Genomic DNA, 27,502 nt, shown 5'->3' with positions numbered 1-27,502 from the left:
TCTTTAAAACAGAACAAATACAAAACTTTACAAAATGTATGTATAAAGTCTATATTGTGTCTGTGTAGTTTTGTGTGAAAGAGACAGAGTGGTATTTTTTTTTTAATCTATTCATAGTTAAGAGACTGCAAAGATATACATTAAAACGTTCTTAGTGCTTCTCTTTAGAATACAGATAATTTTTATTTTATGTACATCTTTCTGTATCTTCCAAATTATTTTACTGATCATATTGCTTTTAGAATCTGAACGGAAAAATATAAATAACTTTGTTTTTATTATTGGAAACATCAAGTGCAACTCAAGAGGAAAGACTAGGGAGGTGCCAGTGACCCGCGCCACTTGTGGGCGAGATGGGCCACGTGGCACGGGACGTTTCAAGTCCGGGCGTCCCCGCGAGCAAGCAGCCAGACCAGTCCTCACAGTGGGACGTTGGGAGCCCGGTGTTGGCAGATGCTGCGGCTGGGAGGAGTCCAGAGCCTCGCCCCGTCCCCGCGGGACTGAGCCACAACTGCTTAGGTAGGAGGAGAATCATTCAGGTCTGCCCAGTTAAAGCTTTTCTCGTTCAGTGGCTGGGTGGGAAGGAAGGGAAATGACCCTCAGGTGAAGCTGGAGTAAGTTGGGAAAACAGGAGCTCCTTTCTTCCTGCCCACCTGAGGAATGAGGAATGTTGCTTATAAAAAGCCCTAATAAGTAACCAAGAAATCATCTCCTGCAGGCAGTTAGAAGACAGGTAGTTCCAAAGTGGTTCCCTGTCCGCTGCACCAGGTCACCCTATCCTTCCCCACTCTGGTGAGAAAGTAAAGACTAAGATCCTACTTGGTTTCCCAATAACAGATTTTTTGTTTTGTTTTGCTTTATTCTACTATATATTCCCTAATAAAGTGTATAGTTTGAGGACATCTTCTTCTAGTCAAGTGGGAAATGATGGCTGCTAATTCAGAGTTCACATTTTATCATTTGTGATATGGGTTGTTGTCTCCTTAACCTATAATATTACTGTGGATTGAAGACATTGAACGTCAAGGAGTAGGATATTAGGGAGAGAAACAATCCAAGCTCCCTGTAAGACATAGACCATGTCACCATTTCTGTAACCTAACATCATGCCTGGCGTAAAATGCGTGCTCTGAAATGTTTGTTGTATGAATGAGTGAATGAATGAATGTCTTTCACAAGGACCTTGCTGTTCAAAGGTTGTTCAGCGTGAGCAATTAAAAATAGGTTCAAGCTTTGTTTAAAATTTGCATTTTGGATTTATTACCCATAAAATATTAAAAGATGTCAGTAAAGTTCTCTGTTTTTGAAGCATCGGGGAAGTGTTTACCATTTTTAGTAAGACTTAGTTTGAAATAAATGCATAAAAACTTTGTATTGTGTTTTTGTTTAACCCTTTATGATTAAATTTAATGTACTAGCAGTATTATACCAGAAACTACCCTAATTTCATTAAGTTTTTCATCCTCTGAGCAGTGAAACTAGCACCTTGGAAATTGATTATGACTAAAAGAAAGCAACAAATGAGCATGAACTGTAAGATACAGAACCTTAAAATGATCTCCAGGCATAAACCCACAGTTAATCCTTACTGCAGGAGTTTGTTTGTTTGTTCGTTTGTTTGTTTTGAGACAGAGTCTTGCTCTGTCACCCAGGCTGGAGTGCCATGGTGCCTTCTTGGCTCACTGCAACCTCTGCCTCCTGGGTCCAAGTGATTCTCCTGCCTCAGCCTCCTGAGTAGCTGGGATTACAAGCATGTGCCACCACACCCAGCTAATTTTGTATTTTTAGTAGAGACACGATTTTGCCATGTTCGCCAGGCTGGTCTCGAATTCCTGACCTCCAGTGATATGCCCGCCTCAGTATCCCAACGTGCTGGGATTACAGGCGTGAGCCACCGCTTCTGGCTATTCTTTCTAATTAAGACACACAGTGACTGAAGCTACATTCCTCTACATAGAATTTGACTGCAAGTTGTGTTTTTGTTGTCGTTCCTTTTATGTGATACATCAGTTTGAAATAAATGAATAGGTACCCCAACAATTGTAGGCCATAGTAACAAAAGCAATGCAAACACCATATGCTCAAGGGTTTTTAAATCCTTTTACATCAGAAAGCCTGGAGTATTGTCTTTCAACTAGTGTAGAATATATTGAGTCATCTTCTTGGAAAGTAACGTTCAAGTAACATTTTGCACTCACAAAGAGCTTGCTGAGCTTTTCAGGGATGTTATAAAATAAAATATTACAGCAGTCTAGCTTAAAGATAGCAAAATAAAGACTCTAATTTATCATAGCTCTAGCTAAATTTCAAAATATACGCAATGAATGAGCATGAGTCATCTAATAGAGCATTTTTCTAATTGTCTAATTTTTTTAAAAAATTGCTGAACAATAATAACAGCAATAACAAAAATGATGATAATGATAGAACCATAGTTAACATTTATTGAGCGGTTACTATTTTCAGGCAATCTTCCTATATTACTCTTCTCAACAATTACATGAGGCAGATATTAACTCCATTTTGTGAATAAGAAAACAGAACCCAATGGCTATGACTGATATCAGAATTCCAAATCTCTATATGATGGGGAAAATTATTGTAAAACTACTGGAAGGTAAAGATTCAGCTGTAGCTTTACATTTTAGAAAGCCTCCAGGAGTAAATGTATTTACATACTATATGATGTGATATATATTTATGTACAACTATGTACATCTATTCTGAAATGTGCAGAATTCATCTATTTGACCCGCTAATATTTCATGATTTAGGCAACTTCGAAAGGTAATTGAGTTGATTTGACACATGATAGGTGTTAGAAAGCGTCTCTTTAACCTTTATGAGTAGAAACTGAAGCTGAATTCACACTGTCATCTAGAATTGCACAAGAAGTGCAAAATTGATACGGTTTTAAGTAGGCCATTTAAAAGGAAATGTTTCAGGAAGACTTGTATTATAATTACTGAATAGAAATCAGCTCCTGATTTCAATTTCTTTTCATAGACAAATTAGTTATCCTGTCTTGCTGTTTATTTTAGATTTACCTAAATAAGTTGTGCATATGCCTTTCAAAAATAAGCATTATTATATGGAATGAAAGTTAAGGAAGATTAATGTCTTACAGAGGAAGGGAATTGCATATAACTCTGAGCCGATGTTTTTAAAATGTTTGAAAATATACAGTTGAAAATATTGGCCTCACTTTTCTTCAGGGACCTTTAGCTCATTACTTATTAGGAAGATAGCTCCACGTCTTAGCTTAAAAGTTACTGGCACTCAACCTGGTCTGTATTTCTCAGCCACAATAACTTTCCTTAGGAAATTCCACATTGTGAGTGTTCATCTGATTTCACATGCATGAATGCTTCAGTGCTCTCCCACCGGTTCTCAATTAAATTCCTATTAGCCAGCATAACTCAGGCAGAAGAATTCAATGCTGTCTTGAACGATCACTGAAGTTATAGCTTGAGAAGACACTGCATTATCACCCCCCCACCAAGAAAAAAAGTATGCATTTAACTTGTTAGAAATCAGCTCAATTTTGTTAACTTGAAGATGTAAGGAGCAAAAACATGATATAAATCACTTCTCATTCCTGTTGAACAGACCTTTGGAAACGTAAGTTTAAGGTGACGAAAGAAAGGATTGCAGTAGTCCTCTCTAACATACATTCCCAGACCTAATACATCTGGTCTCTTTTTTTTTTTTTTTTTTTTTTTTTTTTTTTTTTTTTGAGAGTCTTGCTCTGTCACCCAGGCTGGAGTGCAGTGGCGCAATCTCGGCTCGCTGCAAGCTCCGCCTCCCGGGTTCACGCCATTCTCCTGCCTCAGCCTCTCCAAGTAGCTGGGACTACAGGCGCCCGCCACCACGCCCGGCTAATTTTTTTGTATTTTTAGTAGAGACGGGGTTCCACCGTGGTCTCGATCTCCTGACCTCGTGATCCGCCCGCCTCGGCCTCCCAAAGTGCTGGGATTACAAGCGTGAGCCACCGCGCCCGGCCTGGTCTCTTCTTTACGGAGACGTGTGTGTGTGTGTGTGTGTGTGTGTGTGTGTGTGTGTGTGTGTGTGTGTGTTGAAAGTACATGGGATCCCCCTCAGAGAAGGAGATAATGGAGGAATAAAAACATAGAAGGCTTCTGAACCTTCTTAGGTATTGGGGCCAAGGCTTAATTAAAGGCTTTCAAAAGTTCCGATCTCTCAGTTAACTTCCTCACCCTTTATATTTACTGATGTAGTTAACAGTGAGGAAGCATCATGTTAAACATGAGAGTCATTACCAGATTGAAAGAAAAGACTTGAAATACATTAAAATTGACACCATTTATGAATCTAGAAAAGGAGGAAGTTTTAGTGTTCATAGAAGCTTTATCTTCTGCAGCTGCCATTTCTTTTCCTGTTTTCCTCCCATAGATCCTGCTTTCCACAGACCTTTCTGTGACTCTGTCTGTTGTTATAGAATTTGTCTAACGTCATGGTCATCTGATTTTGTTCTTTCTTATCTTTCGGTAGCAGGTGATCATTTCTGTTCTCCACCTATCTTTCTACCACCCTAATTCGCAATATTTTTTATTCTTCCAGATCTTTCACATCCACAATATTCCTTCAAGATAATAGGATGGGGTTGGGATACAATGGGAGGGAGGTGCCATTTGAAAAGAATCCCTCAGAGCCTGATTCATCGCTTCCTCTAGGCTTGAGAGTGCTGCTTCTTTCTGGGACATTCCCACCTGGAGGTGTTGCCCTAAACTGCTATAGGCTGATTTAGATGTACAGTGATGGCAGAGGCAGATTTATTTTGATAGCAGAACTTATCAGGCGAGCTCTTTAGGCCCCATTTCTACTAATGTTGAAATGTGGGAATGTAGAGAGGGATTATTTAAACTTTCTCATCAAATACAATTCAGTAGTGTCTTTAAATGGGTTCTTTGGATACATTTTTCCTCTCAAGTGGTCACCATTTTTCCCTCTTTCCCAAGAGAGAGGACAGGGAAAGCTTATTCGTCTACTTGGCGGCTGCACAGGGAAGGGGTCTTGAGTCACTGTCTTCTCTGGTTCCCACTGGCCTCTCTTGAGACCCTTCTTCTTCCCACCTTCTCCTAGGACTGGGTGTTGACTGAGGTAAGGCTGAGCCTGAGGTCATTGGTCTGGTCATTAGGTCACCCTATTTTCCAGTTAATATAACAAACAACTGCAGGGAGTTTGGGTCAGAAAGCAAGCACAGAGGCTTTATTCCTCCCTCTGCCATAGCTAAATTTAAAAAATTATGACGGTAACGAGTATGAAAAAATAGTTAGAATGAATGAATAAGACCTAGTATCTGACAGCACAAGAGGGTGACTACAATCAATAATAATTTAACTGTACATTTTAAAATAACTAAAAGAGTATAATTGGATTGTTTGTAACACAAAGGATAAATCCTTGAGGGGGTGGATACCTCATTCTCCATGATGTGATTATTACACATTGCATCCCTATGTCAAAACATCTCATGTATCCCATAAATATATATACCTACTATGTCCCCACAAATAATAAAAATAAAAAATTATTTTTAAAAAGATAGCATAAAAATAAAAGTAAAAAATAATAATTATGACAACGAAAGCAAGCAACTGCTACATGTTCAGTGCTGTTTGCTCTGGTTTTTGGAACCTTCAGAAATGTAATCATGGAATCTCTTTCAGTCTATCTACCATACACACAGTCTGGTAATTTCCAAGCCACTAACATGAACTGCATTTCGTTTGTTTTGTGTTGTTTTACCCTCCTGGAGAATTTTGAAGAAAACACCTCCTAACTATCAAATCCTTACCCTTGCCTTCTTGCTTATATTCTTAGACAATGCAAAGATTGTAGGTAAGGGAGTAGGGGGCATGTGTTTAGGCAAAACTTGCCTTAGGAAAACTCAGAGTCTTTGTATGTAAAATTTCAAGCTGTCTTGACCTGTGATTTTCTTAATGTAAACTTTTTATCAATGCATAACGTACATTTGGTAAAAGGCACAAATGAAGACAGATGTAACCAAATGAACACATTGGTGTAACGAGCTCTCAGATCCAGAAATGATGGTACCAGTAAGCCCAGGAGCTCCCCCTGTTCCATTCGAGTTACTACTCACCGTCTCAAGGGCAACCACAAATCTGACATCTAACACCACAAATTAGTTTTGCCTAAATTTAATCTTTATTTAAATGAATCATATAATATGTATTCTTTTGTATCTGGCTTCTTTCACTCCATGTTTTATTTGTGAGATTTTTCCATGTGGTTGCTTGTAGTTGTAGTTCCTTTATTCTCACTGCTAATAATATTTTTCCATTGTATAAATATACCACAATATTTTTATCTTTTCTATGATTCATGGGCATTTGGAATGTTTTCAATGTTATTATGTTATTACGTTGTTGTGAATAGTGCTACTGTGAACATTCTTGTATGCATTTCTGCTGGGTATATAGGAAAAAAAAATCTGCCAGTATAGGATATAGGAGGAAGCAGATGCTGCCAAACAGCTTTCCAAATTGGTTGTACCATCTTACATTTATATCTGCTTTGTGTAAAAGCTCCACTTATGCCATATACTTGCCAATACTAGGTATTGTCTGTCTGCTTAATTTTAGCCTTCTGGTGGATTTGCTGTGGTATCAACCTGTGGTTTCACTTTGCATTCCATTGATGACTAATGGGAGTTAATAACTCTTTCAAGAGTTTACTGACCATTTGGAAATCATCTTTTGTGATATGTCTGTTAAAATGTTTAGCCCACTTCTCTACTGGGTCTTTTTCTTGTCTTCTTTCATAGAAGTCCTTTATATATTCTGGATACAAGTCCACATCAAATATATGTACTACAGATATTTTATTTTATTCCATGAATTGTCATTTCATTTTTAAAGATGTGTTTTGATGAACAAAAATTATTATGTATAATATAATCCAATTTTTTATTTTTATGTTCTGTTCAAGAAATCCTTGCCTTTCCGAGTCATAAAATCATCCATTTTCTTTTAAAAGCATTAATGTTGTTTTTTTTACATTTACTTTTTCAATACATTTGGAATTGATTTTTGTGCATTATGTAAGATAGGTATCAAAATTTATTTGCTGCATTTGATTTAGGCCAGCACAATTTATTTAAAAAGCCATCATTCTAGTTTCTGACTTATTCTGTTTTCTGTTGCTGTAGCAGAATACCTGAGACTGGGTAATTTATTTTAAAAAGAAGTTTATTTGGCTTACAATTCTGGAGGCTGGGAAGTCCAGAAAACATGGCACTAGCATCTGCTGTTTTTGTGAGGAACTCATGCTGCATTACCACGTGGCAAAGAAGCAAAGAGGAAGCAGACATGCAAAAGGAAGACCAAACATGAGAGGCAGCCTTGCTTTACAATGGCTTTTTTTTTTTTTTTTGGCAGATTCTTGCTCTATCACCCAGGCCAGAGTGCAGTGGTGCGATCTTAGCTCATTGCAACCTCCACCTCCCAGGTTCAAGTGATTCTCCTGCCTCAGCCTCCCAGGTAGCTGAGATTACAATAACTTACTCCCTCCCTTACTCAGCATTAATCTATTCATGACTCAAACACCTCCTACTAGACCTCACCTCCCCACACTGCTGCATCAAGGTGAAAATCAGGCTTCCAACACATGAACTTTTAGGGGACATGCTTAAGCCACAGCACCCCCATTGCATGTCAGTGTCACTCTTGTCATAAATTAAATGAACATTTATATATAGGTCTACTACTGGACTTTTTATTCTTTTCAGGTGGTGTAATTTATCCTTGCATCAAAGCCATGCTGCCTTCCTTACTATAGCTTTATTTATAGTAATTCTCAACATCCGGCCAAGTCTGTCAGCTTTGTTCTTCTTCAAGATTAACATGGCTATTCTTGGCCCTTTTTTTCCCATATAAAATGTGAAATTTGTTGTGGCTTGACTTATGAGTGAGCTATGGTTAATTTTGGTAAAAGTTGCAGGTACACTTGAAAAGAATGTACATTCTGATGTTCTTTGTTGCAGGATTTGACATATGTCTATTAAGCCAAGTTTGTGACTTACGTTACACAGAGCTCATATGTTCTTGAAAGTTTTTTCTTTCCTTTTTCCTTTTTTTGTCTGAAATTCCATCAGCCATTGACAGAGGTGTGTTACAATTTCCCACTATATTTGGAGATTTGTGAATTTCTCCTTTTATTCATCAATTTTTTATATTTTATGTACTTAAAAGCCATGTTATTCACTGAAGACAGATTTAAATTGTGCTGTCTTCTCCTTAGTTCCCTATAGCATCCTTAGGGATGAGGGGACATGAACAAGTAAGTAACCTGGAAGCTCAGAGGAGGTCCCGCAAGGCTAAGATTCAGATCTCTGAGGAGAGAGTGTGGCCAGGGGAAGTCACTAAGATAGGGTTCACTTATCTCAGAACCGAGAGAACAACATGGCTGTGGTGATGAAGAAATTTGGCAAAAGAATACCTGCACTGACTGTGCGGGCCACCACCGCATTGGTAAAGGCTGCCTAGACCCCTACAAACAGAAACATTTGCTGCTGGCAGAAACAGAAAATTCCAAGAAGGAAATGTCCCTTCTTCCCCTTTCAGCTTTGCAGTGTTTCTCCAGTACCCTCTATTGGCAGAGCCTAACTTTCAACCAGCTGGAAAAAAAAAAATGTAGTCTGCAGATTTCAGTTCCAGTATCACAATACGGAGTGATGGGTGGGTTTGGAGCTGAGGAACAATAAATTAATAACTAACATACCTTCTGTATTTCTAGTAATGCTTCTTTCCATAAAGTCCACTTTGTCTGATTATTAGTTGAGCCATCCCTTATCTTGGTTGATGTTTGCATGCTATATCTTTCTTCATGGTTTTATTTTCAACTTCTCTGTGTTCTCATATTTAAGGTGTAGCTTTCCTAAGCCCTATAGAGTTGGGGGTAGTAATTTTTTCCTGTGAGACCATCTTGGTCTCTGAGTTGGGGGTAGTAATTTTTTCCTGTGAGAAATCTCGGTCTCTGAATTAGAATATTGAGTTCTTTTAAATCTGAAGTAATTGCTGATAGATTTTGGTTTATGTCTACCACACCGCTATCCGTTTTTATTTGGTCACTTTTATTTCTCTCCTTTTTGGGGTTAATCCAAAAATATTTTAATTTTTTGTTATGTTAATTTGTTAATTATATATTAGTTTATATTTTATATTCCCCAGCTTCTACCTTAGAAATTAAACATGAATCCTTGACTTCATCCAATCTAATACAAATGATTATTTTTACCAAACTCGTAATAATTTTATAACATTAGAATACTTTAACTCTGTTTACGCTCTCGCATCTTTTGCATCATTGTTGCCATTCTTTTTAATTCTGCCTAGGTTTTAAATCCTGTAGAGACATTTCTATTATTGTCTTATGCAGTCAAGTGACAACAGTCAATATTTACTTCTATGTGTATATTCTTACATATTTACTTTTACTATTACTCTTCAATTCCTCCTGGAATTCTCTTTTGCTTTTGCTTCTTTCTCTGTGTTCCTTCTAGGGCTCCAACTATACTCTGTTAAGACCTTTTCACTATGTTTCACATGTCTCCAAAGGTTTTTTAACTAATATTTTTCATTATTTTACTTCTCTGTTTAAATTTAGATATATTCTATTGCTGTTTCTTGAGTTTACTAAATCTGTCTTCTGCTGTATCTAATGTGTTGTTTAATCCATCTAATGAGTTCATTTCCGATAGTATATTTCTCAACTCTAGAATTTGTTATTCTTTTTATAGAGTCTAATACTCTGGTAAAGTTCTTTATCATTTCTCACTCTCTTAAGTACATTAATTAGAATTGTTTTAAAATTCCTTACCTAGCTCTAATATCTTGATCAGCCATGGATAGGTTTCTAGTGTTTACTTTTTCATTTGTTTTTTTTATTGTTATCTTGAGATGTTTTATTTTTGCATACTTAATGATTTTCCATTAAGTGCTGAATAGTGTGTATAGAAAATTATAGAAGATCCCGACGACGTATCTTCCTCCATAATGGATGTATCCTTCCTTTCACTAGACAGATAACATGGCACTTCATCTTAATTTAATCAGGGACTGTTTCATATTGAGGCTGAGTTGCAACCCTCGAAAAAGTCTACCTCTGGTCTACCCCTGGTTCTCAAGAGTTTCAGCTGAAAGCGTGGCATTTCTCCAAAGCCCTTTCTCCTATGAGTCCCTGTCTCATAAGACTGCAAAAATTTTATCTTCCTTCCAGAAGCTTTCCACTTTGCCATCCTGCCCATGAATGCCCAAAAATTGGCATTCTTTTCTGAGTGGTAAAAGAGCTCTGTGCTTGAGGCTTCCCACATATTTACCCAAAGCTGTACAGGTTTCAACATTACCCACCAATGACTCCTTCAGTGAAATGTTGAGATTCTCACACTCTTCTCCATGCCTACAATTAGCAAATGCCCCCAGAAGATGCCCCTGTCAAAGTCAGCTCACTTTGATGAGGCAGTTATACCCTCTTTGATGAGGCAGTTATACCCTCTTCTCAGCTATGTTCAAACAAATGATTTGGTCTTTTATTCTGCTTTTCTATTAGTTCTCAACAGAAGTTCTGATCTACTACTCCATCTCACCCATAAGCAGAGTGTAATGTGTAACTGTTTGAATGATGTATTTTGTTAGGTTCCTTTTGTTAAAATAGTAAATTTTAAAGTATGTCTTTGTTTTAAAGTTTTGCACAAACCAAAATATTTTTTTCCAAGCAGTTCTTTGGCTTTATGGTTTTCTTTGGCTGAGATCAACTGGGGAAATATTAGTGGATGATTAATATGTAATCAGTCCTCAAATATTTCTATACTCCTTAAACCTGAAAATCTTCATTAAATGTAATTGAAACATGATTGAAAAAGTAAAAAATTATATTTCTAAACTATTTTGATACTTCCTCTATCTTAATTCTGAAGTTAATTTTTCTCACAGACAAATGCATTTCACAAAATAAGTATCGTTACTTACCCTACATAAAGATTCAGAAGAAATATTCATATAATAGTACTAAAACACTATACAAGTAAGAAATTATTATTATTTTTTACCTAGGATAAGAATATACAAATTCCAAATGGTTACGTTTGAAAGCACTTCATAATTATATTATCTTTAGTATAATATCAAAGCAAGAATCTTGCAAAGAATTAGGTGAGCCCTGCTTTTGGCTCAGCTGTTTATGATGGGAAGTGGCTTGACATGCATATGTAGATAAACAGATCATTTTTTACTATCTTTGTCTCTACTAGGTTTTGTAATAAGTGCCATACAACATTGTGCTATTTATCCTCAGGCAAATCATATAGAAAAATCTCAACCAACAGTTTCTCAAGTGTTAAAAATGAGCGTTTATTCTGCAACGTGTAAAAGGAAGGACGGTGTAGGGGTTAAGTTAAAATGCCCTGTAAACTGTTATAAAATATTAAAATGACAACGGTGAAGGCTGTATTATATGAGATGTTTGGGGATTATAGAATTTTTTTTTTAGACAGTGTCACTCTGTCTCCAGGCTGGATGGAGTGCAGTGGCACGGTCTCGGCTCACTGCAACCTCCAACTCTCGGGTTCAAGTGATTCTCCTCCCTCAGCCTCCCAAGTAGCTGAGACTACAGGCACACACCACCATGCCCAGCTAGTTTTTGTATTTTTGGTAGAGATGGGGTTTCACCATGTTGGCCAGGGTGGTCTTGATCTCTTAACCTCGTGATCCGCCACCTCGACCTCCCAAAGTGCTGGGATTACAGGCGTGAGCCACCACACCCAGCCGATTATAGGATTTCTATGTTCATCTTTACCTGTCTCCATTCCACTCCAAAAGATACTTTACAGTGATATGTAATGATCTAAGACGAAAATAAACATCCAGTTCAACCTCCGCAGAAAATAATTAAGGAGCAGTCTCATCTTCATGCCTCAGGTTCTATTTGTGAGGTAATGGAAAATACTATTCATTCATTACCCATAGTGTACAAATTCCAGTGGATCATGTGTTATTTGCTTAGTGTATGATAACACTGGAAGGTAGGTGAGCCATCCCTGTTTGTGATAGGTGTTCCCCAATTGTACAGACTGTTCTTCAGGACACAAAATCCTCAGGGAACAAATGTCTTGACTCAATTTTCATGTAAATATTAATTGCCAACTTACTATTTTTAAGAAGAAAAATTATACAGATGTGTGTTTATGTATAAACAGTTTCACAATGTAAAACAAGTCACTAATAATTAAACATTATTAGTATGTTTTATGCATAAATATTATATATAAGTATATATATAATATAGTGAATACATAGAAATGTGTACATGCAGTAGAATATATAGAGAGCACAATATTTAACACCATAATAGCTATCCTCTGTAGAGAACTTATTGTGGGCCAGATGATGCATTAGTTAACACATGTTATTTTGTCAATCTTTCAATCATCTCTATGAGGAATTAGTATTCATGTTTTTTGGGTAAGGAAACCAAGATACATCAAATTAAGTAACTTGCTGACAGTTTCTTCAGCAAAGAAAAGACAGAGTTAGAATTTGAACTTCTATCTCTCCAAATCCAAAATTCATGTCCTGTCTTCTATGTTACTTTGGTTCTTGAGTTTGGAACATCCTCCCAGGAAAGACAGATAGCATCTCTGATCTGCTCCTGAGTCCCTATGAAGCACCATCCATTTTATTTATCTTTGTAATTCCCCAGGAATTAGCCCTGTATTTTTACCTAGCAGGAACTCAACAAGAGTTTGTTGACTAAATGGATGAGTGAATGTCTACCAATAATTCATTCTTATAAACTTATTTTTCAAGAGAGTAGACTTTAAAGTGTTTCTTTAGCATCAAGAGCTAATGCAGCCTCTGTCTTTCTGGCAGACTGCTTCATCCGTGCAAGCCCAGGTACCAGTGTTACCTAAGCAAAATAAAGCATATGAATGCATTGGCCTGGGGCCAACACGATTCACCAGACCACCAATATCAGTATCCCCTAAAGTAAGCTAATCATGAATATGCTTATGTCACCAGAAAAGTAGCATTACCAAAAAAAAAATAATTTTCTGGGAAAACTTGCTCTAGCATTTAGTATTTCAAAAGAAGCATGAAAGTAATTATAATAATATCTGACCCTTGTTAAACATTTTTAAAATTCATTTTATGACAGTATTGTTTTTTACTAATACTTTTCAATTCAAGCAGTGGGAGTTGGAGTAGGAAAGTCAGGAGGCGGAGCATATGCCATAACCATCTGCATGATGTGAACCTCTGGTGTTTTCAATACAGCCCACTTCTGCTTACTAAACATGCAAATTCCTATGCATTACCCCAGACATGCTGAATCAAAATCTGTGGGGCCTGGAACCTAGAAGGCTTCAGGGGATTCCGATGCATACTAAAGTAGTGTCTCCCACTAAACTATGAACTGTTTGTGAGTACAGGCATCCCAGTACTGACACAGGTCATGACAGAGTTGTTGCTTAGTAAATCATAAGTGAATGATTGAATTAATTAATAAATTCTTAAGAAAAAAAGGGATATTTAAAGTCAGCACTGTATGATCCACCCTTATTCTGCCTACTTTATGCCATGAGTTTGTGCTTCTAACTGCTGAGGACATTATGTTTTTAACAAATAAACTTTGATTTACTTTATGGATGGATATAATGGAGCCTAGAACCAGAGCCTTTAGACCAAATTCAGTCCTGCCATTGCCACTAAATAGGGATATTCCGCCCCTCTAGCCCTCATCATTAGAGTAAAGGTGTTAGAACAGATTTGCCCTGTGATTCCTTTCCAATGCTAAAAATTTATTTTTATATTTAAAAATATTTGTACTCTGATGGTTACTAGCCCTCCATTTGAGTACTCTTATGATGTCATGAGTTAGGAAAGGAAAAATCACCATTTTCCAATCATCATAGTTTAGATTGGTTCAGGCAAGAATCATCAGTGGATGCTAAATTGAGGGAGGAAAGTTTGATGAGGAAGCAGGAAATTGTGTGATCTCTAAGTGTCTGCGTACAGACTGCATGTAAGTTGCAAGTGGAAAAATCTGTAACTATACCCTGGAAAAACTAGATAGCATCTTGACCAGGTGATCAAAATTGACATTACCAAAGAAAAGCAAGTGGATGTTGTATGCCTCCAAATGTGATACCCTGAGAAACACACATCATTTATGATGTAGTATGCTGGCTGAGGCTGCTTAACCTGAATCTAATCATGAAGAAGTATCAGAAAAATCCAAATTGAGGTAGATTCTGTAAAATAGCTGGCTTGTACTCTTCAAAATTGGCAATGTCAAGGAAGATAGAAAAAAGCTGAAGAAAGAACTATTCCAGAGTAAAAGAGACTAAAGAGATGTGACAACTACATACAATATATTATCTTGGAGGAAAAAGAAATCCTAACAGGACATTATTGAGATAACTGACAAAATAGGCAAAATAGGGATAGGGACTGTAGATTAGACAATAGTATCATATCAATGTTAACATCCTGGATTTGATAACTGTACTATGCTACAGTAACGAAATATCCTCAGTCTTAGGAAATGTGCACTGAAGCTTTAAGGGGTAATGAAGCTTGATGCATACAATTTACTTTCAAACAGCTTAGCAAAAATAATATAAATGTTTTTATGTGTGTGCCTATACATTTCTGCATGTGTGGATGCACACACACACACACACACACTAGGAAAAGGAATTATAAATGTGACCAAGAGGTTTAAAATTGGTAAAGCACAATTTTGAGTTCTTGATATTCGTACAACTTTTCTGTAAACTTAAAATTATTTTAAATAAAACCTTGTGAATTTTTTAAAAGATGCACTTCCCACCTCTCAGTAGCTTTAACTTTAAAACATGTTTGAGAATAATTAACTAAATTGAAGGGTAGTTCAGAAGAAGAAATCTTCATATTACTGTCCATTAATTTTGCGGATCCCTGCAAACAAAGCACTGAACTGTCCAACGTATGTTTTTTCATTTGGAAATTGTGAAAACAATTTACCTTGTGTGTTGTGGTGGGATGCAGTGGAGTAAGGTAGACAGATTTCTGAGTGAGCTGCAAGATGTGGTTAAAAGCACTGATTTATTATGTGACTATAAACAGGTCATTTTACCTGCCTAAGACTCCATTTCTTCTTCTGCGAAATAAACAGATTAGAGTATTTTGAAAGATTCTTCATCTCTATACTTCTACAATACTGAGTTTAAGAAACCAAATGTGAATGTCTAAGAATTAAGAACTTTATAAAAAGAATTAAAGAGTTGACCAAAATTAAATGAAATTATTTTTTCTTTACACATCTATACAGCCTCTTACATAAATAGAAACTTGGATCACTTTTACAGGAAGATAGAGCAGTGTTTGCAAAGAAAGAGAACGAGATTCAAACTTTGTCTCAGGATGCTCATGAATTTGGCAAGCTGATTGCATTTATGTTTTAAGAAGAAATGTGGCCAAAGGTCTCTAAAGTACGCTGAAACATTACTTCCTCTACTTCCGTATTCCTGCCACAGCAAATGAGTTATTGTTTTTACAAATTGTGTTAAGGATTTTGAAGAAATACAACTGAGCCCTCATGGACCACACTTATAAGGATAGCAAGTTTTACAATTATCGCTTCTCCAAAAAGACTGATTTTTCTGAAGGTTCTGGTTCTGAATAAACCATGCTGTATGTCAACAAGGAATAAGAGAAATTATTTACTCCCTAACAAACACTACAATAAAAAAGACCAGGGTAGGTACATCATAAATATTGTTGACATAGAGTAACAAACAACAAAAATAAGAAAAAAGAATCAGGATGCTACAGCGCCTAGAGAAGCTTTCCATTTTGAAGCCAAGTTGTAAAAAGCTAACTTACATTTAGGTGATTGCCCAATTTTCAGCTTTTGTAAAGTGATGCAACAACAACAACAAAAAGATACTTTTGAATGTTTCATTAATTGTATAATAAGATACCATCATCAATTTTTCCAGTCAACAAATATTTACTGTGTGTTGAGCACATTCTGAGTATATAGCAGTGAACTAAGTATACAAAGTGCAGTCTCTCACATTCTGGTGGGGGAATATAAATATGAATGAAATGCAGACAAGTAAATACCACTATGATGAGTGGCATGGAGAGATGTAAAATACATACACGACTTGGTAGGGCTAATTACTCTAGTTCATCAGAGAAGGCTTATTTGCGAACAAATATTTAAGCCGTGATCTGAATAACATAAAAACACAGTGGAAAGAATATTCTAGCCCAACCAGTGCAAAGGTTCTGAGTTGGGAATGAACTTGTCAAATTAGCAGAACAGAAGGAATGCCAGGTGGCTGGAACATAGTAGACCAAGGGGGAAAGATATGTGATGAGTTTTCAAAGGAGGCAGAGGCATCAGAGATTGTATTCTATTCTAGGTGTTATGGGCAGCCATTAAAAGGTCTTTAGTAAGAATGAGGTGGGATCTGAGTTTCATTTAGAAGGATGACTTGGGTGGGTTGCTGTGTGAGGAGCACCTGCAATAATCTAGAGAGGAGATCATGGGCCCTGGAGGAGGGTATTGATCATACATATGGAAAGAGGCAGACCTTGGAAGGAGAGTCAACAGGACCAAATGACGGATTGTAGGATAGGGATTAAGTGACAGAGAGGAATAAAGGATAACTTGTAAAGCTCTATCTTGGCCAACTGGGGGGATATGGTTGGCATGCCCTGGGATGGGAAGACTGAGAAGGGACAATTTTAGGGAATGGGAATTAAGAGATCTGTTGGTATTGTTAAGATGTATATTTGGTATTGTTAAGATGTATTAGATAATTTAAGATGTATATTAGATGTCACATGGACAGTGGAGTATACAATTTTGATGTTTTAGGATATAAGGACTAGAGTTGTAATACGGGTAGTTAGGTGTGTATGATGGTATTTGAAGCCATAGAACTGGACAAAATCACCTGAGGAGAGAATATAGCTGGAGAAAAGAAGGGGCTCCATGTGGGCTCTTGGTGGAAGAGAAAAAGAAGAGCCAATCCAGAATATTGAGAATGAGTGGTGAGTGAAGTAATTGGAAAATTGGAAGAGCATGGTATCATACAAAGTGAGAAGAAAGTGTTCCATTAAACAGAGAGTATCAGCTGTGAAGAATGCTGTTATGAGATCTGGCAGATATGAGCCTAGGGATGACCACTAAATTTGGCAATATGAAAGTCAAGGGAGTTTTTTGTTGTTGTTTTTCTTAAAAGAAAATGGCTGCTACATCAGCACAGGCATCAACAGGATCAGTCCAATAACAAAAGAAGAAGAGGTGATATGGAAAGATGACAATTGCAGCAGCAAAGTCATTGAGAGGATGGAGGGATAGGGTCCAAACAAAAAGAATTAACCTTAGAAAGAGCTGAGGTATTTTCATTCAAGGAGCTGCTTGTGGAATTACCAAACCTCTTCTCTTACTAAGTGCAGCTTCTCTTACATAAATCATCTCATTGGATTCTCACATGATTCTCATGTATCCGATCATTCCCAATTTCCAGAGAAGGAAAAGAAAGTTTAGGGAGGTTGTATTATTTGTCCTACAACATGCAGTTAATAAATAATAAAAGAGAATTCAAACCTTTCTTGCAGTTCCAAACTGAATGCCCTTTCCACTACTTAGTATCATGATAAAGTCTCCCTTCTAATGCTCCCTCTGACCCAACATGACAAATGTTCACAGTGTTTGAGATACGAAGAAGTACAGTTGCTTTGATGCCATTTTCCTCATTTGGTGGCTTAGTGATCAGCAAATGGCTTGGCAATTTTAAGTTTCAATCCCTAGAATCCATTCATGTAGAAGTTTTATGTCCACATCATTTTTTTCCTGCATCTAATGATGGCTACAATATAGCAGGACCATAATTACATTTGCAGCTACAGATCTTTAATAACACTAAAAATCTAATACCAGGCTGGAAGTGGTGGCTCATGTCTGTAATCCCAGCACTTTGGGAGGCTGAGGTGGGTGGATCACCTGAGGTCAGGAGTTCAAGATCAGCCTGGCCAACATGGCGAAATCCTGCATCTATTAAAAATACAAAAATTAGCTGGGCATGGTGGTTGGTGCCTGTAATCCCAGATACTCAGGAGGCTGAGGCAGGAGAATCACTTGAACCCGGGAGGCGGAGGTTGCAGTGAGCTGAGATCACACCATTGCACTCCAGCCTGGGTGACAAGAGCGAAACTCTATTTCAAAAAAAAAAAAATCTAATACCTTTCTTAACAAATTTGGTTCACATATTCAAGTTAACTTATAAACTGCTAGTTTGTTTTGTTATCATTTTAGAAGGAGTCCCACCCAGTAAAACAGCAGTAAAGTCAAATAGCTTATTATTAAGTTAAAAAAAAAACCAACTACTTTTAAAGTAAGGAAAGTACAAATCCCAATCAACTGGGGGTGCAATGCAGAGGACTATATTATCCTATTATCTAAAAAGCATGGAATTTGACATGCTGGGTTCAAGTCAGGTTTGGTAAACTCTCCTGGTAATGTCTTTCAAGTTGTTTAACCTCTTGGTTTCTTTATTATGAAAATATGGCTAAAAATATTTATGCAAAAGAGCTGTTGTCAGAAACAAATGGATTAATCCAGTGAGAGCACTTCATAAACTGAGAGTACCTGTTGGTTGTTATTATTATAGATATAACACTCGACGGTTTGTTTTATTTTGCGTTTCTTAAAAAACATTGTAGGGCAAATTTCCCTCTACCTTCTAATAATAATGTGCCATTTCTTGAGGGTTCTCAGATAAAAGAGAAGAGCAACTGCTTGCATAGGGACACTTGTACCTCTTCTCAAAAGCTTTCCCAAATATCTTGAAACTGCATCAGTCCCATGTTCTTACAGAAGTATGTCCATTATTGCTACCATATACTGTAGAATATAGTACCTCAGCCACACATTCATTCTAACAACAAACGTGCATTGAGGGTCTCTTATGTTTCAGGCTCTGAAGAAACTACACATCAATACAGAAAAAGGATTGTGATACATTTCTGCCTCTCCAGCAGTTCACAGTCTAGTAAAACAACATCTCCTCTTTTCATCCTCCACCTCCACTCCTAGCTATGAGCACTATGATGCCAAGACCCTTGTCTCGGTCATCTTTAGTTCATCTCATATTACCTAGCACAGCACCTTGCTCATAGTAGGTACTCTATAAATGATGATTGGATTGAAGAAATATTTTGTAGTGTGTTTTTTAAAACATTTAAAAGAACTGGTAGACTAACAAGCAAGGTGTTTTTTTCTCATAATGTCTCACTGGTTACATTTAACAGCAAGTTAAAATTAGATCTTTTTTTTTTTAAAGAAAGAAAACCATAGCAACTGTGATGTCGAATGTTTCAGAGAGCACATTTTTAAGGATTCTCTTTTGCTGAATTGCCCATGTTTGAGCTGCCTATTTCAACCAAAAATTTAATAAATAAGCTGTGGTACTAATAGCCATGTAAACCACTGATTGAATCTATGAAGCAATAGAAACTCCCACATAGAACAGAACACTTGATGAAATATTTGAAGAAAAAAACATAAGTGTGTTGAAAATCCACTGAATGAATTTAAAATGGTTACACACTGGAAATGATTGAACATTAACTTATCTTTGTTTCTTGTACTTGTATTTATTAAAAAACTTTGGAGATTTTTCCAATGTTGCATGTCAATATTTGCTAAAGATTTTTTAAAGCCATATTTCTATGAGGAAATCAATTTTACAGTGCTGTCTTCTAAATTAAAGAATGAGCATTTTTATAGAATGTTATCAACAAATACTTCTTTGAATACATAATGATGGTCTAATAGTTTTCTCTTTAACTATTTTTATTGAAGTAATTATTAAAGTGTAGCTCAGTGTCTCAGGAACACTGACTAATGTCATTTTAATCAACTTGACTACTAAAAAAAAGTGAAGAGGTTGATAGTTTAAATCTAGTTGGTACGTGATTCACTTGAACTATCAAAGAAGAAAATGTACTTTACCCGAGACCAAATTTAAAACAAAAAATAAATCCAGAAATATTTCTCAGAAACAACTTTTTCAAAGTTATCGTCCATACCTTTTTAAAAAAAAATCCAATTTTGTCCTCTTAAATAAGAATGTGTAAATTAGCTGTTGATTCACAGCATTCATATTGATCCACATCTATTGAATGCCTACTGAACTAATGTCAAGAAGAGGAAAGTATATTTCTGCTTTTAGGGAGCTTATTGGAAGAAAAAAGTCATTCAGGAATAGCTGTGATATAAAAAATAAAAAATAAGTGCTATAAATGCCATCGGTATTATTCTGAGGAGGTAAAAATGGATAACTCCTTGGTAGGTTTGGACAGGTAGAATGAGGTGGGAATAGTAAGATGGGGAATTCTTAGTTGACACACTGAAAATGAACATCTTTTGGAATTAACAAGTTGTTCAGCTTGACTTCAGAGTAGTTTATAGGAGAAGTGCTAAATAAGGCTGAAAACACACGTTGAGCAAGGTGGTACAAGGCCTCAAATCCCAGATTATTTAAATAGAGTTTTATAATTTTTAAAGAAGCCATAAGCAGCAGTTCCATAACTCTTCTGTACATGTGTGACAATTTTTATTAAAAAAAAAAAAAAGGCTGTACAGCTGAAATAAAGTCATCCGATTTTCAACCAGCACTGAAAAATAATGGTTGGATTTGGCCATGCTTTTTCAGCCTGCACATTTAAGACACTTTTAGACATTCGGGTATTTATTCTGAATTTGGGAGGGAACCTGAATTAGTTTCTTATATATATTGGGAATAATTGAACTTCCAGATGTCTGAAAGCTAAACATTTGCTTAGATACTTATTCCCTCTGAGTGCTCTATGTACACCCTGTATACTTTTTCCCCCTGTTATTTTTTCTTGTATAAAACTGCACTGAAGACCAAAATGATGATTTCTATAGAGCAGTTTAAAGACTAATGCAGAAGTACTCAGAATCCTATTTCCTAAAAACAATAAAACCGTCCTTCTTGCAGAGAGAAAAAGGCTCGGGGTGAGGGACATCTGGGAAGAGAATTGGAGTGGGAAGAGTTGGGAGGAAAATAGGCAGAGGAAAGGAGCACGGGATGGAGGGAAATGGAGAAAGCGAGGCAGAGAGAGAGAACAATTATTCTCGAGAAGAAATGGCTATAAAGATAACTTTATGCATTTATATGTGTTAAAGAGATGTGAAATAAATACAGCAGAGATAGGTAATGCTGCTGTAGATGCTAAAACTGTTGCTAATGACAATCAACTACAGATATTCTGGTACATTTTAGCCTCTGGTGCTTGAAGTAGAGAGAGTTTCAATAAGATAAGATACCTGGGAGGTATCATGAAAATGTTGGAACAGCTCACAAACCAGTGTTGCCTGTTTATATTTTTAACAGCCTACTGTGGATTAAAATGAACCAGAAACCCTTAAAATCAGGTATTTTGAGCTTTAAACAAGAGCTGCATCTCTGCTATCAAAAGAAACTTAATGATATAGATGAATATCTGGAGTGTTCATTCAACAGAGATCTTAACTGAAGGACTAAAGTTTATTTTTACTCAATCCAAGTCATATGTAGATGTGGCACAAGAGCGAACAAAAAATAAAGTGATGGCCAAGACAGTTTTCCCCATGCCACTCTTGCTAATGAGTAGCCACATTAGCAGTCCAAAAGATGTTGGATGCCAGCAATGTTTCTTTCTTTTTTTCTCTTTTCTTTCTTTTTTTTCTTTTTTTTTTTTTTTTGAGATGGAGTTTCACTCTTGTTGCCCAGGCTGGAGTGCAATGACACAATCTTGGCGCACTGAAACCTCTGCCTCCCGGGTTCAAGTGATTCTCCTGCCTCAGCCTCCAGAGTAGTTGGGACTACAGGCATGTGCCACCACACCCGGCTAATTTTGTATTTTTAGTAGAGATAGGGTTTCACTATGTTGGTCAGGCTGGTTTTGAACTCTTGACCTCAGATGATCCACCTGCCTTGGCCTCCCAAATTGCTGGGATTACAGGCGTGAGCCATTGCGCCTGGCCAGCAACGTTTCTAAGAGAGGAAAAGGAAACAGGGTCTTGCCCAAAGTGAAGCTGTTTTTGGGGCCTGTGATTCACAGTTATGCTGATCTTCAATACTAAACACAACACAGGCTGGTTAAAATTTCAAACTTAAATGTTTTATCCTATAGAAACACAACTCTACTGTGTCATTATAAATCATTGGGGAAATATTCTGGGATTTAGCTTTTACAAATTAATATACAAGATAGCTATTATTAGAATTATTGGAATTCAATCATTCTTATGAGATAACAAAGACCATCACAGTAGATCCTTTGATATGTCCATGTATGACCTTAAACCTTTTCTGACGACATATGTATCCAATGGTACAGAGGGGGAAAGTACTTCAAAGGTTAGAGCCATAGGAACAGTTACGGTTCTTCCTTTACTTAAAAATCTAATGGGTCACAATTGAGGATGCTTTTTGTTTATTTGTTTACTTTAAGTTCTGGGATACATGTGCAGAACGTGCAGGTTTGTTACATAGGTATACATGTTCCATGGTGGTTTCCTGCAGCTATCAACCCGTCATCTAGGTTTTAAGCCCTGCATGCATTAGGTATTTGTCCTAATGCTCTCCCTCCCCTTTCCCCGCACCCCCCGACAGGCCCCGGTAGGTGATGTTCCCCTCCCTGTGTTCATGTGTTCTCATTGTTCAATTCCCACTTATGAGTGAGAATATGCAGTGTTTGGTTTTAAGGGTCTTCTTCGGCAAACTACTGTCTTCCAAATAAACAAATGAAGACAATCAACAACATTAATAAGTTTTGAGAAGTGACTCACGATTTTTATCTTGAGTGGGACAGTGACCTTGAAGATCAAAGGAAGCACAAGTGTTAGCTTTTATCTCATTGTTATCTTATTATATGCAGCCCCTCTTTCTTGTTATTTTCTCCTATCTTTGTGGTCTAATCTATGTCTATTAGCTATACTAAAGAACCTCATGTTATAGAGGAAGTATCTCAGGCTAGGAGTTGGCGAGCGGCAGTCCTAGGAAGGTAATAGCAATCTGAATGGGTAGGTTTTGCTAATGACCAACCAGTGTGACCCTGGAGAAGCAACTTAATCCCTCTGTCCCTTAGTTTCGTTGCAAAATGTGGTCCCTGTTCCTATTTACTCCACAAAGTTGTTTCCAGAATAGAATGTGATAGGTGAAAAGAAGGAGTCCTAAAAGATAGGAATCAACCATACTAAATAATTATTATATCTTAGAACACTTGATATTTTGAAACAAATCTCGAAGCACATAGCATGCAGAATCTTGGAATCAAAAGACTGTTAGTTATATATTTTGAGCATTAATGTTTTAGAAAAATACCTCATCTTTATATAACGTACATTGTTGATACCATTACTACAAATATACTAATACAGTAGACTAAAGATAAGTCTATGGCTCACATTTGTGTAAGATTGAAGGTCATGTTCTTCTTCTTTAAAGCCTGTTGTGAACAATAGTTGTCTGTGAGCTTTTTAAACTTGAGATTTTCATTAGTAATAAAAGAAACAAATTTAGGAAAGATTGTGCTCACATTTTTGGAAGCTTTTCAGAGGAAGCAGCTGGGGTTTCTTTAGACTCCCAAGTCTATTATTCAGGTGAGTAGTGTATTTTATAATGAGTTCTAGACCACCTGCCTTTCTGAGGAAATTAATATTGAGATAGATTTACTTTGGCTTTTCTTGTCTCACTGGCTATGTATAAAATTTTCCTATTTAATGAGTTTGGATACCCCATTAAAGTATTCATTCGATGTTGTTCAGCCATAGAGGATTATTTTTAAGACAATGTCTAGATGTGTTTACAACAAATTCTTATCTTGGTGAGTTTTGAGACTGACACATATACTCCTCTATTAAAATAGTCAGTAGATTATGTAAATACAGTTTTACTTACAAGGCAACAAATACTAATAATGAATGAAATAGTGTTTAAAATGAATTTGACTATAGTCTAACAACTGGAATTCAAAATATTGCCTTAATTACTTTCCTTTTTCTCCCCCCTGCAGGAGTTTTGGGCAGGATCGATGGATGCAGGAAGCAGTAGGAGTTTGGAGAGTGCAGTGAATAGGATCTATCATGATCAGCTTGTTCCAAAGATAAACACAAGCAAGAAAATGTCCACCTTAGCGCACCCACCTAACATCCTAGAAATGTCACAAGAGATTAAGAAAAACCGTGGAGGTAAACAGGTGGAAATCACACTTGAAAGAATAAAAATGACAAAGAGCATCAAAGAAAAACAAAGCAATGATTTACAGAAAGCAGCCTTTAAACGGAAGGCAGAAGGTGAAGAAAAGCCAACTAGAAAGAAAGAGGCAAAGATAATAGAACTTGACAATCAGTTAATCACCATGCCTCTGCCTCGCATCCCCTTAAAGAACATAATGGATGTGGAAATGAAGTTGGTCTACATTGATGAAGTGGGTGTTCACTATGAGTTTGTAGAGTCCTTCATGTCTACTGGGAGTCAGCCAATATGCCGAGCTGCTGAAATAGTAGACCCTTCGAGTGTACATAATTTCAGCTTTCTGCCTCAGATTGACAAATGGCTTCAGGTAGCCTTAAAGGATGCCAGCTCTTGCTATAGACAAAAGAAATACGCCTTGGCAGCAGGACAGTTCAGAACAGCACTTGAGGTATGGGATTAAAGAAAATATAGATTGGTGACAGGAAGCTATGAAATGGAAAGTTGCAATTACATTGAGGGGTTCTGGCCATACTGTAATAAACAGTGATCATGAGGTGAGGATATGTAATGATATCAGGATTTCGCAGTTTCCAGTTTACATAAAGCAAACAAATAAGCTATGCCTGCAAATTAATATGCCTGTGTGCACTTGATATATAGAAATAACCCCAAAAGCATACCTTATGCTTTTTACAAGCCCTGAAGTGAATGGTGATATATTTTTAAAATGCAGTTGGTTTCGTCATTTAGATGCACACCTATAAAAGCCGTAAAGTTTTAGTACAATGGTGGTGGGTAGAATATAGATTCTCTAGAAATAGGCAGTTAATGAGTATATGAATTGTCTGCTTTTGATATGTAGTATCCTCATGATTAAACATAACCATCTTTACTTTTTAGCATGTGCTCATAATTTATATGTGATACTTATTACAAACAAAATAACACCATTTTACTTTACCATCAAACTTTATTTTTCTCCCCATTCTAGTGATCTTTATGAATAATTATCTTCCTATCTGTAAACAGGTAAGTTTGTGAATACCTTGGCATAAAAAATAGCCCATGGACTAAAATAAACTTCAGAATCACTACTAAAACACAAAATAGGTAGTAGGAAAATTATACTAGCTCATGACATACTGTACCTATAGAAGGACCAAAGTGTATGCACCATTGGCCTTGCTATGTTGATGAGTGCATATTTCGTATTTTATTTTACAAAATTATCTGGCAAAAAAACATTTCAATGCATACTATATATGCCTGCTGGGCACTGGAGCTATTTAAAAAGAAATGAATGAAGACACGGTTCCTTCCCTCTAACCATCTGGTGAGGAAGACAAACCAGTCAACATTTAAATCAAGATGCCATAAAGTCCTGGCATGGTGACTCACACCTTTAGTCCCAGCACTTTGGGAAGCCAAGGTGAAAGGATCGCTTGAGGCCAGAAATTCCGGACCAGCCTGGGTAACATAGTGAGACCCTCTCTCTACAAAATGTAAAAATTAGCTAGGCATAGTGGCACACATCTGTACTACTAGCTATTCAGGAGGCTGAGGTGAAAGGATCTCTTGAGCCCAAGAGGTCAAGAGTGCAGTGAGCTATAATTACACGACTGCATTCCAGGCTGGGCAACACAGTAAGACTCTGTCTCAAAAAAAAAAAGAAAAAAAATGCCCACAAGAGTAATTGAGCATGAGCGATGAGAGTGAACAGGAGTCAAATGTGAGATGTTGTCGTGAAAGTGCTGAAATCTAAAGAGTAAAGTATTATTTTCATTGTTATTTGCAAGTTAAAATGACTACAACTACGATGAATTATTAATAGGTGATACCAGACAATGGTGCCCCTAAATATTTAAAAAGGTGCTAAGTACAAAAACAGACCTGAGTAGATATGAAGTAATTAGGTAGCACACAAATAGATGCATCTACAAATACTTCTATTCTCATAAAGGGTCATCTACACAAGTAAGGGAAGTGTGATGCACTATGTAAACTTCTAAACTATCTAATAAGTGCTGAAAAATCCATATTATCCACAAACCACCAAAAGAACCCTCTGTTCTTTTGAACAGTCTTTTGAGCTAAAGCTCTGCAGACTCCATCTAGGAAAAGGATGCTAATGAAAGACTCTACTAAGAACACCAGGCAGTTCCGCCAGGGCCATCTTCAGCTGAAATTTATTTTCCCGGCGCAGGGAGGGTTAAAGGTATAATTTTATAGATAAAGAAAAATAATCATTTTGGCAAGAAAAAAGAAAGGCATCTTTTCTTAGCTACTGTAAAAGCTTCAAATTAAGTCTAGGTAAAAGCAAAAGACATCTGCGTTAAATGAAAGAAAATACCCAGTTTTCCATAAAACCCAGTGTTCAAAATTATAAAATTTGAATCAGGTTTTGTTAATCCTAAAATATAATTGTACTGCATAATGCTTGTGTTTCTCTCTCTCTCCTTCCCCGCTACCTCTTTTTTTTTCCCTCTCTCCTGTTCTCCTCCTCTCTCCCAGGGTTTTAAGGAAAGTTTTGGATGCTGACGCTAATTACTGATAATTAACAAAAATAATTATTTTGAAACCAAAACTTAGCTTAGACATCTGGCCTACCTTTTGTCTAATTATCTAGGGAGTTAACTTTGAAATCTTAGCTAGAATGTCTCAAAAAAACAAAGCTACTGGGAATAGAAAAGATTTGTAGCCTTTTCCGCCTTTCTTTTCTTTTCCCAAATTTAACTTCTAAATTTAACTTCATTAATACTGAGTGCTCTCACAAATCATTTAAAGTATCTCTCCCTTTTCCTTAAGTCCTAACATGGCTTTGAATAAGATAGGATGGATGACAGAAGCCAAGGCACAATGATAATGATCACACTTCACAGATGCAGCAGCAAGTATTTGAGCGTGGATACATTAGGGTTAGGTTTGGCTGCAAAATAAGTGTCTGAAGGAAGGTAGAAGTTTATTTCTCTCATACATAAATCTTGGTAGCCAAGGGCTGATATGATATGATGGTCAGGGTGCCAGGTTATATCTCCTTTCCTAAGAAGTCACCTTGACTTCATGATCCAAAATAATCATTCCTGCTGGTGTCATCAAATACACATTCTAGCCAGCCAAAAATGAGAAAAAGGAAAGAGAGAGGCACACAGTGTCTCCACGAGCACACCATTTTCATTTTTTTCCTGTTAACCAAAA

At 36.8% G+C, this 27,502-nt stretch overlaps 1 protein-coding gene across 1 annotated transcript in view; it reads left to right on the top strand.

The window, feature by feature from the left end:
* Window positions 1-386: 386 nt before the first annotated feature.
* Window positions 387-27,502, top strand: part of SPATA16 (spermatogenesis associated 16) — a 254,547-nt gene continuing 227,431 nt past the window's right edge. The window contains exons 1-2 of the mRNA XM_030823120.1: window positions 387-519; window positions 24,126-24,755. Of these exons, the coding sequence (XP_030678980.1) occupies window positions 24,144-24,755 (612 nt within the window). The 5' untranslated portion in view covers window positions 387-519; window positions 24,126-24,143. The remainder of the gene's footprint in view (window positions 520-24,125; window positions 24,756-27,502) is intronic.

The sequence above is a fragment of the Nomascus leucogenys genome, chromosome 11 (genome assembly GCF_006542625.1).
Source record: "Nomascus leucogenys isolate Asia chromosome 11, Asia_NLE_v1, whole genome shotgun sequence".
NCBI lineage: Eukaryota > Metazoa > Chordata > Mammalia > Primates > Hylobatidae > Nomascus > Nomascus leucogenys.
This window is presented reverse-complemented; position numbering and strand designations above follow the sequence as displayed.